The sequence below is a fragment of the Acartia tonsa genome, chromosome 13, assembly GCF_053477335.1.
Source record: "Acartia tonsa isolate MP-2025a chromosome 13, ASM5347733v1, whole genome shotgun sequence".
Lineage (NCBI taxonomy): Eukaryota > Metazoa > Arthropoda > Copepoda > Calanoida > Acartiidae > Acartia > Acartia tonsa.
Window position 1 is genome coordinate 27711017 of NC_137272.1, and position 16126 is coordinate 27727142.

General features: G+C 32.4%; 1 protein-coding gene across 4 annotated transcripts in view; it reads right to left on the reverse strand.

Moving 5' to 3' along the window:
• Window positions 1-1056: 1056 nt before the first annotated feature.
• Window positions 1057-16126, reverse strand: part of LOC145334923 (uncharacterized) — a 38763-nt gene continuing 23693 nt past the window's right edge. For all 4 annotated transcript variants that reach the window (XM_080180556.1, XM_080180555.1, XM_080180554.1 and 1 more), the window contains 22 exons: window positions 15966-16061; window positions 14456-14515; window positions 13295-13348; window positions 12790-12819; window positions 12213-12270; window positions 11939-11979; window positions 11525-11553; window positions 11019-11047; window positions 10676-10822; window positions 10358-10416; window positions 9295-9374; window positions 8767-8852; window positions 8176-8237; window positions 7457-7477; window positions 6957-7065; window positions 6193-6329; window positions 6016-6060; window positions 5618-5678; window positions 4157-4265; window positions 3735-3777; window positions 3116-3191; window positions 1057-1937 (listed from right to left, as the gene is read on the reverse strand). In XM_080180556.1, the coding sequence (XP_080036682.1) occupies window positions 1852-1937; window positions 3116-3191; window positions 3735-3777; window positions 4157-4265; window positions 5618-5678; window positions 6016-6060; window positions 6193-6329; window positions 6957-7065; window positions 7457-7477; window positions 8176-8237; window positions 8767-8852; window positions 9295-9374; window positions 10358-10416; window positions 10676-10822; window positions 11019-11047; window positions 11525-11553; window positions 11939-11979; window positions 12213-12270; window positions 12790-12819; window positions 13295-13348; window positions 14456-14515; window positions 15966-16061 (1518 nt within the window). In that variant the 3' untranslated portion in view covers window positions 1057-1851. The remainder of the gene's footprint in view (window positions 1938-3115; window positions 3192-3734; window positions 3778-4156; window positions 4266-5617; window positions 5679-6015; window positions 6061-6192; window positions 6330-6956; window positions 7066-7456; window positions 7478-8175; window positions 8238-8766; window positions 8853-9294; window positions 9375-10357; window positions 10417-10675; window positions 10823-11018; window positions 11048-11524; window positions 11554-11938; window positions 11980-12212; window positions 12271-12789; window positions 12820-13294; window positions 13349-14455; window positions 14516-15965; window positions 16062-16126) is intronic.

A 16126-nucleotide genomic window follows, 5' to 3' on the forward strand; every position in this document is an offset into this window, starting at 1 on the left:
ACTCAAGAATTCACAATGGTATAGCTTGTACTGAATATAATCAACTTCATTCAACATATGGAGAATGTATTGAAAATGCTTTAAAACAACAAGTGATGAACTGGTATGGATGCTTACCACCCTGGTTTCCTCTTAATTCTAGTTTCAGCTGTGAAGAGAAGGAAGCCAAAACTCTAACTGAAATGGACTGGCAAACTATTGAGAAAGAGATAGGAAGATTTAACAGGGGTCAGAAAATAAAAACTTTTGAAGATTGCTTGCAGCCCTGCTTGCACATGAGCCTGAAAATAGTTGAACTAAAATCCTTCAAAAACAGAGTAGATGTGTCATATGTCCAAATGGAATTTGAGGATGATGTTATCATTCATACTGATGTTCATGCCTATGATATGTTTAGTCTTGTTATTGATCTTGGAAGCTCTCTTGGTTTGTGGCTGGGGTTATCTGCTCTGAGTATCTTTGATTCAATCCTTAATGCTTATGATGTAACTAGCAAAAGATTTTACCATTGATGCTTAAAATTTCGTGTAATAGTAAAATCATAAAATTACCTTCTTAAAATCTGAGCTGCGAAATAGTTTATTTAATCAACATTATTTTTGTAATGGCCTTAATTAAAAGCGTGAGCTAGTTAATAGTAATACCAATTCAAATGAAATTTAAGGGTTGTTAACAATTTCTAGGAAATTGTTAGAACTATATTTTCTTTGTATTTCATACAGAGAAAGTATACAAAACTGCAAGTTTTGATGAAAAGTTCAACATGCATATTTTTTGTTGTAAAATCTCATGTACATTTACTAATTTATCATTAATTACTAATTCAAAACACTCAAGTTTAACTATGATTAAAGTTCACCAGCATATATTTTTCTAAAGGCTCTTGCAAGGAATATAATAAAGAGTAATTTATTTTGCAACTGATAGTGTAAAAAATGAAAATTGAGTTTTCATAAAAATAATATTTTTATTCTTAGTTGTGTTTGTTAAATAAATATTTTATGGTTAATGTTAACTCTAACATTTAATTAATTTTAAAAAGAAATTAAATAGTAGGTATGGTATAATTTATTTGAAATACATAACCGGTTTAACATACAATCATCATACTTTTAAATACTTTTCAATCATAACATCAACATTTTCTGTTCAAAAGTAATTTATAATAAAATATTAATTTTAAAGGTTATTTTTTCTTACTTTTATATCTCTTTGTAATAAGTTTTACAATGTTCAGTGTGCTTTTTAAGGGTCAGGTAATGGACATATAATACGTGGATACTGTGACAGTGGAATTTTCGTCGTGAATTTAGGTTGCTACTATAGTCTTCAAATATTGGTCAAAACACTCGTCCATGGTCAGTGGAGGAGGTGGGGCAAAGTCATGGGGGAGTATTGTTATATTATCTAGCTGGGAGAAACATTTTATCAGGGTTTGCAAGAATCTCTCATAATATCCACTTATTTATATCCATTAGGGTCAGGTACTATAAGGGAAAATTTATGTATAGAGTTTAGGGGGTATTTTTAATAGTAAATCTTCTCTACTAGTAATCCTTTGTGACTAAATTTCTTTTTATATTGCACATTTTCTTTTATCCATATTTTTAGACTTTATACTCTCCATGTTTTACTTTAAATACATTTGCTTCTTTTGAACCCCATTGTTCTTTTTTTAAAATTACCTCAAAAATATTTTTTTTTCAAATTCGTTGTTTAAACAGGTTTACAGAAGTTTTCAACACAAAATTATTCTCATTTATGCTGTCCTTGCCTCGGCATTTAATTTATCATATAACCTTTTTTTCTGTCCATGGACAACTGTCCATAAGCCCATAGATAAATATTATGTTACATATAAGAGTATTGTTCTACTGATTGTAGATAGAGCATCACACAGAATCCCAGAGCTCCCATCATTCCATTCTGGATCCAGGCTAAAATGTAGGTACATCAATATAGATATAGATCTAGGGTACAGTGATAGAACGATGGACTTTAAATAAATATCCAACTTCCCCTACCCTCCTTGTAACAAATTGCTATAGAAATATTAGTGAAAAGTTTTTTATCATCCAATTCTGATTCAACATTTTTCCAAACAAAGTTTTAGCCTACCAATTACATAACAACTTAATAAACCATAGACGTCCAAGGGGAGGGGGGGAAAGTGGGGATTACCCCCCCCCCCCCCAACGAATTTTTTTCATTTTACCCCCCCCCCCCTATTTAAAATTTACCCCTACCCTGAGGGATATTTACCCCCCAAACAATTTTTTTTTTTTTTTTGGGGGGGGGGTAAAAAAATCTCTAACAAAGATTTTTTTTTTGCGCTTCGCGCGCAATTTAATACTAAATATTTAATCAAATTTAAATTACACCTTCAAAAAATTTTACCCCGGGGGTAAATTTTGGGGGGGTAAACAAAATTTACCCCTGCCAACAGATTTCACGCGCCATTTACCCCCCCCCCCTTAAAATTTTTTTACCCCCCCCCCAAAAAAAAAAAGCTTGGACGCCCCAGTAATAAACTTTGGGGGCAGTATCAATTACAGTCTTTTGTCTCCTCTCTCTTTTAGGATAAGAAGGCATTAAATGAAAAAATTTGGATTTAAAGGACTGGAATTTATTAGATTATTGTTTTCATTTAGAAACAACGCTTCTCTATACTTCTAAATATCCCACTAATATGCCGCTAAAGCATTTTTTAAACATATTAAAATGGAACCAAAATATTTGAAGGTCAAGAAAAAAAGTTTTTGAATCATTTTCTTGCAACAAATACACAGTTGATATCATTTCTAACCCTGCGGGTGTACTAAATACTAGGGTTGGGCCGGATATCCGGTCTGGCACGCTATCCGGTCATTTTTAATATCCGGCCGGATACCGGATATTAAAACTATCCGGTTACATGATATCCGGCTGATTTTTGACGCCGGAAATCCGGTAATTTGCCGGAAATCGAACGTTGGCCAGATATCCGGCCCAACCCTACTAATTACCCAGTTAAGCTAATTTAACCTAACCGAAAGTAATAACTAAAAACTTAACCTCCTTCCCCTATGATTTAAAGTTTATTTAATAGATAAGGGGGAGGTGAGGGGTAAATTACCTTTCTTTTCTTTAAGCTCCTGTCTTCTGATCTCAACAAGGTCCTGGATATTATAGGCAGCGCTTCGTACATTCATCTAAAGATAATGTTTATAAGTTACGCCAGATTAATATTTCGGGGACTGGTTGATCTTAACATTGAGCCTGGCTTTTGTAGTAGGTCATAAGTCAATATCTACCTTGTCTGAAAGTCCTTACTGTGCATAGTTAAAATTGCGCCTATTTTGGTGCCAATGCATTTCCACTACTATTATTACCATTAAAGTAACACATCTAACATAGCCGCAGTTGGTGAAGTTTTTAACGTCTTTAGTTATGAAGAGCCAAGATTCCCTTAGCAACGGTAGGATATCATATGTTAACTGAAAACTTTAAGAGCTCAGTTAATTATTTAGCAAGCATCCTTCGAACAACCAACTCTTTGATTGCACAATCTTTAGCTATAAGTCGTAACTGTTCAATTACATTGTAATGAGTTTCGCATTTATTGAACCCCTTACTTTTTATGTACATGTCTTGCATCTGACATGTACATAAAAAGTAAGGGGTTCAATAAATGCTGAGTGTACGCGGTTAGGGCCGAGATTCGAACCAAATTTATATAAGTTTGAAATTATTACCTGTTTGGTAGCAACTATGATATTGTCACTTGTAGCTAGTGGTCTGAATAAGAAATAATTATTATGAAATTTATAAAGAAATATCACAAAGTAAAAAATAGACCAAGGTAGTTTGCTATTTTTATGTAAGGCAACACCCAACCGATAGCCAATTGGAAGTTTAACTGTGTTTTGGAATGAGTTATGTCTGATTTAGGTAATCCATTTAATCAAACTATCAATGCCATGTATATTACAATGTAAAAGTAGGTACCATTTAACAACACTAGAATAAAGCAGTGTGGCCCAGACTCGAACCCGACAGCAAGCCGACACTTTACCAATTAAGCAAATGCCAGAGGTGTTAAGAATAAAATAGTTTAAAACCATATGTTCGTAAATTACATCTAGAATTCTAAAAAAATGTTGATATTAAATATTACCTGGATTTTGACACTTCCATCCTAGCTGCGGCAGAGTCAATAATATATTTTCTCACAGTATCATTGGTTGAGGGGGGTGGGGTAGATGGAGGCTTGATAGATGCTTGGCCTAAATGGAAAAAATAATATCATTTCTCATATTCATTCGAAACCGATTCATATCAGGTTGATTAGAACCGGTTCACAAATTATGTCTAGCATCGTATTATAAACTGCTTTTTGCGGATATAAAATATACAATTATATGGTTAAAACCAGTTTTTTTAGCACCTAAATGCCGAAGGCTCGGGATAAAAAACTGGTTTCAATTATGATTTTTTTGATTACACAGAAGCAAGTCAAAATGGCTATAACGCCTTATCAAGGTACTTGGCAGGTGATGTCAATAATGAAGAAAAAGCTAACTGGAAGGGAAACCATACAAATACTACTTTCAAGGGACTACTAAATTCTCTTTATCAAGATAACGTTAAGAGCCTGAAAATGATTAATAAAGATAATGACAAATACAATGAGCAGAGGCAATTTGAAAAGGTTTTTCTTCCTACATATGGATATTGCATGAAAGTACAGAAACCCCCAAAACACTTTGTCTTACAGGCTACTATTGTTTACACGGTCCTACTTGTAGATCCAGCATTAGATAACAATGTAAATACTTTTCAAATGGAAGACACCAAAATACATCTTGGTCCAACAGGAGATGGAAATCAAACTGGAATAGTATATGAACTGAAAATAAGCATTCATGACTCAAGAATTCATGATGGTATAAAGTGTACTGACTATGATGAAAATGACACAACTTATGGCAAATGCATTGAGAATGTTTTAGAAAAACGATTACTTGACTGGTATGGGTGTATTCCTGCCTGGTCTTTACACCACTCAAATTTAAGTTGTGAGGTTAAACCACCAATGAAATTGACCGCAACAAAAACAGTTGTCAAAGAGATTGGACAAATTGTACGGGGCCAGATATCCTCAGTCTTTTCAGTGTGTTTACAACCCTGTGTCAAGATGAGTGTAAAAGTTAACGAGTTGAAAACATTTGCTAACCGAGTTGGTAATTCATTTCTTCGAATGGAGTTTCTGAATGATGTGATGATTTACACAGATGTTTATGCCTATGATATGTTTAGTCTTGTGATTGATCTTGGTAGCTCTCTTGGTTTATGGTTAGGATTATCTGCTCTGAGTATCTTTGACTTAATTCTCCATGCTATTGGTGTGACTTTAATCAAGCAAAGATGTTATTATTAAGAATTATATCACTTATTTATTCTATTCTTGCAATATATATATTGGATTATAACTTTTCATAATTTGTGCTGTAACAGCATCATATAATAATCAATATTTTTGTGTATAACATATAATGATCACAAGAATAAACTCATGAATCTGCTAAATGAATATTTCATTTCAGTTGAAAATATAATTTACTAAAAAATTTCTGACCTGTGTAAGAGTAATCCTCTGGAGTTGCCAAATGGTCCAATCTCAACACTGGTGGAAGGTTCTAGATAAAAATTTAAATCCTTTAAAAAGAATTTTTTTTACAAAATTGCATCTTCTTAAAAGGAGATCAAATCAACTTAATCATAGAGATGCTTTACGCATAACATTGTTTTTAACTTTCCTAGGAATCAATATTATATTGAATCTTAATTATATCTTGAAAGTATTATGTTAAGACGGGGCATAGAAAATTCGGGTAACTCTTTTAGAAATTATCATGCTAAGTTTAAATAGGACAACATTAACATCTCTAAATTAAAGAACTGTCTGTTACGGTCTTGCCCTAAAACAGACAGCCCAACTATCATGTAGGAAAGCTTTGCATTTAAAAACATAACCTGTGAAATATCTGGTATTTGAGGGCGGGGTGGTTCATTAAACATCTAAAAAAAAAAAATTGTAAATGATTGTTAAAGCATTACAGTTTATTAAACAATCAATGACAAAGAATAGAAATTAAAGTTTAAAATTGCTGCATATAAATTGTTTTAAAATTTTGGATTTTAAAAAATTACCATATTATCATTTCTGTTTGGTTGTTGTGATTGAGAAAAGTTGAAATTATCTTCTTCATTTCTCCACTGTTGTTGTTGTTGTGTAAACTCAAGTTGTTGCTGCTCATTTTCTCCGTAACTATCTCCAATTTGAGCTCCTTGGAAATTTTAGTAATTATTACTTTTAAGAAAGTCTAATTTTGTTTATCCATATGTTACCTTCAATTTTTTTTAGTAGCAAAGCTTCTTTATAATTCCATACGTCAGTCAGTCCGTAACGCTTTTGGGGAAATGTGATTTCTTCGGCTTCTATTCATGATAGACAGCTGAAATTTTTAGGGATTATAAAAGTTCACAAATGTTTATTTTTTTATGACACTGCTCTATAGTTTATTTTTTCCGATGTCTTTGTGCTTCACTACTTATGTATGTTGTCATCCTTGTTTATTGCTTAATGTTTTATTTCTTATCATCATATTTCATATCTATTTTAAATTCAAACTTTTCAATAAATTGCTATCTATCATTTGCAATCTTTATACCAAATCTGTTAATCTACTTGTTTGTCTCTACAAACAAACAAAACATATCCCCCCTTCCCCTATACTTTTATAAAATATAGGAGAGTTTTTTTTGGCTAAACTAGGCACTTGAGGCACTTGAGTGAAAATACAAAAAGATTTATGTTGATATAAAGTAAACAACTCTTTTATTTATTATCTATAATTCAAATCTATTTATTCATCAATCTGTTAAAAGTATTTTGTCTGCCGCTGCATCAATACCTGTGAACAGATCTCTCTGTGGGACAGGAGATAACTGAATACTTTCAGGATTTGTATACTCAAACATTTTCTTCATAAATCTTTCTTTTTCTTCTCCACTATATTTGTCCTGAAAAAAAATAATTAATAATATAACATTAGTTAATTTTATTTGAAAAAAAGGATTGATTTGATTTATGAAAATTTAAAGATTACTATTCTGAACATTGTTCTATAATTTACTTCTTCATTTATCTTATGTTTATACAATAAAACTATAATGGCAGCTGCACACCTAGCATCTAGGGAAGAGAAGAAAAAAACTAAGACCATCTGAAACTCAAAAAAAATAGCCTAGAGTTAGCCCTAAACATTTATGAGAACTCAAATCAGTTTAAAATTATTAAAATATTAAGCTACAAACGAAAACCTTTCTACTTTATATAAGAGACTTAAGATAATAGAGGTTATGTAAATTCATAAATCAAAATAGAAATGGTCTGAAAAGAAAATAGTATTACCTCTGGCATTTGCTGAGCAATCTAGATTCATTAAATGATGTTTAGTTTCTTTTCCAATTTTAAGGAATACAGATCACAAAATTAAATTAGGAGAAATGTAGGATCTACTGCAGTTCACGGTAAAATATTGCTGGTAAGCAATGTTTCCAAAAATCTATGAATTTTAAAGGCTGCTAGCTGCCAAACGGCTGAACGTAGAGATCATATCCGCACACCATTTAAGTGGCATAAGAAGGCCTACAAATAATCTGGAATAGCCAAGATCCAATTTTGCACAGGGAAAGTTTCACTGAAGAAAAAACGCGTAAAATAGGTCTTTTTCGCGCATTTCTCTGCACTGCGAGACAATTTAGTCGTCGAAATATTTTTTCTAGGTTGTCAAAAACTCATTAATAGAATAACAATTGTGATTATAAAAAAGAATTAAAATAATAAAAAATATATTAATGTACATTTACAACCTATAATAAAGAGTAAATAAATAGTAAATTAATTCTGTAACCCCAAAAAAGGAATTATTGAAATTTGTCAATTAAAAACAAAAGGGGTGTAATCTCATATTCTCTAATAGCTTTGATTCTAAGCGTACTCATGTTGCATATACTCTAATAAGCCAAAGGTATACAACGTTTCTGTTGGAAGGAGTGCAACAGCTAGGGAAGCAATACTTATAAAGAATCTACTTAATTTAAAAATTTTGAAAAGAACTAAATATATTCCTGAGATTGGAACATATTACTTGCATCCCCTGCTCCTTGTGTGATTGCTAGTGGTTGCGCATCTTTGAAAGAATGCGTACTTGAAAATCAAATAAATCATCACCTAAAACCCTCTCAGCCTTAAAAGTTTTAAAGAAAATAACTGGATGTTTATTTCTTTTTCGGTTTAGTATATCCATACAAATAAAAAATATTAAAGTATTTTTTTTTTTTTTGGGGGGGGGGGGGGAGTAAAAGGGGCTTGTTTAAGACTACTATTTAAGACAGACAGCTGATTTTTGTTGTTGTAAAGATTCCCTATACAAATAAGTATCTAGTAAATAATTAATTATAATAATTATAATAATAATTATTAATATCAAATATGTAAAATTAAGTGACAGATTTGGTGATTAAAAGACATATTTATTATTGATTTATGAGAACTTAACAACTGTTTTTTTAAAATAACTTAGTCTTTATTTCAATCCATAATTTATTTTGTTCATTTCTTATCAATGTTGTCATTCTTGTTTTATAAACAATTTATATTAAAGCATGATGACTTAATCTTTTAGATAAGATTAATTGACAATCAAGTATGCTTAAAACCTTGAGTTATTTGTTGGTTAGGTTCTACATGGCCAAACAGTTGGTCAAACATTTGCTGTTGATCTTGCGGGGTCATCTTTCCAGGCCTGCATACATTCATAGATAAAAATAGATGAATAGATTAATGGATGGATGAAAAGGTAACTAATATGTTAAATAGATAATTTTTCGGTCTTATCAGGATTATAGATTCATAGTTAAATTAGATTCATGGATATAACTTATTGAAAATAAAATTTGATAGTGTTTTGCTATTCTGTTTTTTTAGGTAAAATAAAAGTCGAAACATTGTTCTTTGTATATTTTCACACCAACATTAAAGAGGAAAAAATTTTAAATACAAAAAAGGCCAATTGAAAGGCAAAAGATGAAAAATTGTAATATATATAAGTCAAAATTTAAATTAGATTATTCGTATATAGCTAGAAATACATAAACTATCAGATTGAAGATATATTCATTGATATATGATATATATTGATATATATGATATTTAGCTTTTAAATCTAAAAAACTGGAATATCTTACTTGAAATCAACTCTTTCTAAAGCCTGCTTGATTCCCATATTTGATTTCTTCACAATATATTTCAATGATTCCATGCCACTCTGAAACAAAAAGATTTATTTGAATATTTTCTTCGCAATATTTCGTAAAATTGTGTGCAAGCTTCCGGTCAAATGCGCTTATTAGGTCAAACTGTTCTTAATTATGCGTTTAGTTAAACTATGCGTTTGGTCAATTAAGTACAGTTTGACCTAATAAGAGCATTTGACTGAAAGCTTGCGCCCAATTTTACTAAAATTTAGTGCATTAATTTGAAAGTAAACACCGTAAAAGATTGGACAACCTGATTATTCAATAACATGTTATTACATTGAACAGAGGTTCTTGTATATTCTTTAATATTTTTTATTTTAGTTTTTTAAAACACTTTTTGGAGGAAGGGGAATTTTTCTAGGGACGATTTCTCTTGGGAGGGTAGTGGTACCCCAAAATAGTTATAAACCTTCCCGTGACCTATGAGAAGCTAACCTGTTAAGGAGAACCCGATCGGTTCAGCGGTAGGATCCTCCGTTACAAACCAACAAACATCAGACGGACATCCTGTTATTTTATTCAGGGGCGTCCAAGCTTTTTTTTTGTGGGGGAGGGTAAAATGGCGCTCGAAGCTCGAAATTTTTTTTTACCCCCCCCCAAAATTTTTACCCCGGGGGTAAAATTTGCTTGGGGGGGGGGGGGTAATTACACCCCCTGAAATCTGTTGGCAGGGGTAAATTTTGTTTACCACCCCCCAAAATTTACCCCCGGGGTAAAATTTTTTGGGGGGGTAATTAAAATTTTATTAAATAAAATTTTTTTTTGTTACAGATTTTTTATTTTTTTGGGGGGGAGGGGTATTTACCCCCCCAAAATTGTTTGAGGGGGGGGGGGAAATACCACCTCCTAAATGGTTGGAGGTGTCTACGGCACCCCCAGGGTAGGGGTAAATTTTAAATGGGGGGGGGGTAATCCCTACTTTACCCCCGCCCCCTTGGACGTCTATGATTTTATTATAAGGCTTTTGTTCGAGGAATGAACTAAACCCTACCTGTAGAATCTGTGAAGTGCTACCAGACAAAATTCCCTTCGTCATAGTAGACAAGAAACCCTTCAACAAAAATAACACTTTTAAAAACTTAGAAATTATAAAGTTCAGGAATCTAAAGGGATAAGATAATGGCCGATAAATTGCTGTTAATCCCCAAAATTACCCCTTTTCTAGATTACAATTAGTGGTTGTAACGTTTGGACCAAATAATCAAATTCAATAAAAGTCCCCGAAGCCAACGAATAAGAAAACCTTGGGAAATAGAGTAATAAACAGTCCTATTTCCCCGTTCCCTCCATCTCTGTTAAAAATGTCATTCCTTCTGTTCTGCATTGAGTGCCGCCCCGGCTTCTGACTGTCTGCCATCTTCGCCTAGAATGGTGGCTGCGGGCGGAGCCGCGTCAAAAGTCACATTCTTGCTGGAACGGCTGTCTGGCCGGCGAATAATGCCTTGGCGTGGAGCATCTAAATTAAATACGTTATTTTTTCAAATCAGTTACATATTATATTTTATTTATATCAAGTTAAAAATAAAAAGTAAGTATAGAAAATATGGAAAGTTCAAAACTGGAGGTTCGATTTACCAGCCACCCCCTTCCCACCCTTAAGTAGCTAAAGGGGCCTTAGATACTATTCCAAAAATATGTTGAAATTGTCTTACCTTCAGATTCGTATTGTGACATCTCATACCTGTGAAATGTAAAAATTAAACACAATATTTTTAGTTTTTTATTATAATAATTGCCAATCAAGCAATCTCCTTAAGGGCATATTAATATTTCCTGGGCACAACTCTCCACTCCTATATTAGTCAACAAATTGTGCTGGAATTATTACAATTTCTACCTATATTTATGAACGGAAAAAAAAGTAACAGAAAAGAAATAAACAATAACATTTCATTATTTTTCCGACAACCCGACGAAATAATGAGGTTGATGTTTTCACTCCTAACATTTTTACAAGCACTAGAAGTTTTTAGCGGTTCCTATTCAGATTAGGGTTTCAATGTATTTTTTTTAAAAAACAATTACTTTTTGAAAGTAAAATCTTCGAACTAAAACATTGAGAAAAAAATCCCCCAATGAAATCATCCAACAATGTTAATGCTAATCTTTCTAGTACTCCATGTAAAAATTTTTTTTTGTGTAAATATTAAAAAGTTACCTTGAAGATTCTGATGTTTTGGGCTTTCGCTGCAAAAAAAAAGAAAAACATGTCAAAAAATTTAAAGTTACAAATAACAACATAATAATTACTATTATATTTTCTCTACTTTTTATTATTACATTTTTATTTTATTTTATGTAAATCAGATCGCCCGAAGCCTCTGATGGCACAGTCAAAAGAAAGGCACAAGAAGTAACTTTAACTAGCGTTCTAAATTTTGTTTCGAAATATAAAAATATAAATATTGTTTTATGTAGAACTACATAATAACCATTTCTTTTGGGGTGGGTGATTACTTCCAAGTAACAGAAAAGGGGATCATCCAGCAGTTTTTGTACACAGACAAACATACATCCTACTCCTTTTACAGAGGATAATATTTCTAATTTAGAACTAAAAATTCAATCTTACCACTGTACTGTAAATAGGCTCTGTTTCACCAAATTCACCATCTTAAATTTATCAAACTAATTTTTAAATTTTCAATAATAAATTTATTAATATAGTTATAATCATACAAAATCATTTAAAAATAGTAGAAACCATTATAAAAGGAGTTGCTATGCTAAATTTCTAAATCAAATCCCAATTATCCCAGATATGCAGATACAAATATTAACTCTACTAATATTTTGATACTTCTAAGACAGGTTTTGTATATTTTAGAATAGGGGAAAATATATACCTGGGTAGCCAGTTCCTACTTTGTTGTCATCCATTCCATACCCATAATCTTGTTCATCCTACCAATATTCATTTTGCAATACGAACAAGGACGAATGCATCCAATGGGTTTTTCTTAAGAGTAGGTTTTAGATATTGAAGAGATAAAATTATTGGTGTAAATTAGGCTCCCTCGCAATGCAGGTTATGAAGAAAGAAAATAATTACCTTACTCTTTTTTCCATTTTTAAAAAGAATATGGAGTGAAAGACTTTTTCTATGCATTTTAAGGGCAGTACAGCATGCTAATTACATTAAATGTTTTAATTTGGGCTTTTTAAACATATTGACCTGCAGAGTAGCTTTGACCTATGTAAATGACCATAGAAAACGTGGATATTGTTAGAGTTTTTCGCCTACCCTTATCTATGATTCTCCCAGCTAGCTAATATAAAGATTACCCGGTTTCCTTTTAATACTTTACCCCATCCCCTTTCCTGACAATGTAGGGAACTTATTGACCAATATCTGAGGACTATATTAGCAACCTAAATTTCCCTGTCACCATATCCACATATTCTATACTAATTTTAATTTACCTGCATTCCATAATCATTAGGTCTCTGTTCCCTGGTAAATTATGGTTAAATAATTATGGATAAGAAAACAAGGATAACAACATCCATAAGTAGTGAAGCAAAAAATCATGGATGAAAATACGTCAAAAGAGCAAATGTTAAGTGGTACTGGTAATAAATTAAGAATTAATTTATTAGAAAAAAATCACAAAATCTTTTACTTTATATTATATGTTTCAACATTCATATTTTTGTAGCATGACTGTCAAACCGACGGATAAAGTAATTTATATACTGGATGATCAATGATAAAAGGTATAGGGAATCTTCACAAAAAAATTTCAGCCGTTTATCTTGAATAATAACCGTGAAAGTCATATGTCTTCTAGGGTCAGAGAGACAAACGGAAAAATTTGATTATAATGTCTCATTGTCTGTCTTCAATGTACGATAAATACTTTTGTGTAGGGATAATATATACCCTAACAATAGATATAGTTGCGCTAATAAAAATTAGATAACCATTCCTGTAGGACATTGGTTCATCTCTGTCATAGAAATCTTCCATTACTCTCTCATCCTAATTAAACAAGGACAATTAATTTCAATAGTAACATAGATATTTCATAAGATCCGCAATAATTCTTGACAGGGCTGCTAGTTGTCTGGAATATAATAAGTTGATTGAAAGCCTAAAAAGCAATTTGTCTACTACTACTTTCAATTGTGACAAAAATAAGAATGCCATGGTCACTAAACAGGTGCAACTCATTACCATGCACACTTCCATATTAGGATGGAGCATTCAAACAATGTAATTCTCTGATGTTTTACTTCACCTAATATTCATTTAGCAATTGGACAAATATTTTAAAAGCGAAGCTTTTCTATAATTAGGGTTGGTCCGTCCGTCCGAGATAGATAGCTTTTATTCGTTAATTTAGACATGTTAGTATTGTCCTATCGATTTCAAACTTTGCAAGATGATTCCTGTCGTAGTTAGGTACGATTTAGAAAGCGTAGCAACTCTATAATGATTACCAGAATGCCCGTACGTCCATTTTAAAAATGTTAATTTTCTACAAATTTTTATGTGATCTAATTTTCCGTTTAATCTGATTTTTGGTATACTGATTCCTGAGACATCAAAGTACAATATTATAAGCGAAGCAACTCTATAATCAAGTCCTTAAAATGTAAGTATGTCCATAAACATTATTCTGTACAAGCAGTTTTTCAACAAATTTTCTTACAATCTTATACATTTATATTTTGATTATTCAGTTTTGAATACAAGTGTTAATGTCTGTTTGTCCTACCATTTCAGTGCTTCGCTTTTATGGATGTTGTCATTCTTGTTTTAACAATAATTATTTTGATGTAAATGGAATATGGTAAAGTTAGATCAAGGATGACCTACAATATTATATCCGTAAGTAGCGAAGACCAAATTTTTTTTGTTTGACAAATGACCAACAAGCATGGTCTTTTATAGACCCAGTGAATAAAATACTGAATGCTGAATCTTCACAAAACATTTTGCTGTTTATCTTGAATAGCAGTTGATAAAAACACGTTTCGTACATAAGACAGACGGTCGACTTTTCAAATTATGGGTAGCTTCGCAAGTAATTTTATGAAATAATGCTTTGATACTTCTATTTGATGATATAGATTAAAATATAACCTGATATTGATTATTATAATCATCACCCTCAAAGTAACTCTGTTGTGCATAATCATCATCCTAGGTATAATTATTAAATAAAATTTAGATTTAAGCATTTAGAATTTAGATAGACAATCAAACAAACTAGAAATTTATGTATTTTTCTAAATACACAGGTTGCAACTCAAACGAATACAGGGTGCGCCACATATCCTCGGACTTTCTTTAAACGGCCATAGCTTCAAAACTACTTGACCAATCAGGACGTTTGACCCCACTATAAAAAGCTTAGGTAATGGCCTTTAAGCACAAAAAATCTTTGGACGAAGATGGGCTCGTACTCCGAGCTGGCTGCGCTTATGTTCAACAAGGCAGATTCGAGTTGCGCCGGTGGTATAATCTGGATTCTCGACTAGGGCCCAATAAATCGGACCTCAGCCCATCTGTAGATGAGGTAGAGTTATGCAACTTGCTGGGGATACTGTTAGATACATAAGTAAGACACTAGAAAAGACTAGAGCTCTCTATCTAAAATGGCTTGGCTGTAGTACTCCGGCAAAGTGAAACGTGACAGATTTAGAGATGTCAAAAACGTCAAAAATCGTGTAAATTTCTCGGTTCTCGACTTTAGAGACCCATATAGAACTTAAAAACTAATTTTAGACTATGGATTGCGCTGACAACCCTATTTGAATCTTCATACCATTTCTAAAAAGGTATAGAACGTCGTACTAGCGCAACTGTGGTCTAAATACAGGCCTCCGTGTCAAATGGTAGCTTGAAAGTTGGGTGAATTAGGATCCTGCGGTTACTCACATTTCTAAGGAAATGGGGCCTCCCAGCAGCCCGATCTTAATTCAATGGACTTTTGGGCCTAGAGCTACTTTGAAGCATTCACCAATAGACTTGCCCAAGCCACAAAGACCTCCCCCATTGCCACTATCATGGAGAACTTCGCCATCTTGGACAGGTACATTTTGACCTGGGCCTGCCAGCGGTTGAGGAGGCGGGTAAAGGCGGTGATTGATGCTGGCGGCGATTTTAATTAATGATCTAATAGTCATATACCTAGTTTGCTTCCCAGTTTTAAAAATTTCATAAAATCTTTAAAATTGACGATTTTATGTTCGTTTGTTTACAATTTAGAAAAAGTCCGAGGATATCTGGCGCACCCTGTATGTTTGTATTTTAATAATTAAAAGGAAAAAAAGAAATAAGAAATTGTCAAATATACATTTTTTTTGCCAACGGTAAAGATTTTTTTCAATGAATTATAGATTAAATCTAAATTGAATCTATAAATTAGCTTAGCAGTTTACCTCAAAGTAGCTAGTCGAAGACAGGTCCCCTACCCCTTACTTGAAAAAAAAATAAGAGAAAGGTATTTTTTGTGAGTTTTAATTTTACTTTAGGTCAGGTAAGGTTAGATTATAAAAGGTAAATGAAAGGTCCATAGGGTTAGGGCACCGCAGGTTTAGGCCCAGCAGAGTTAGGACCTCCATTATGTATTTATTTGTCAGAAACTCACCTTATAATGGATATCAGTTTCCATGTCCATGTTTTGATTAAAAGCAGAATATTCATCACCTAGGGGTTCTTCCCCGTAGTATGTACTCACATCTCCCTAAATAGATAGATAGATGAATAGATAGATATGTTTTGATTAAAAGCAGAATATTCATCGCCTAG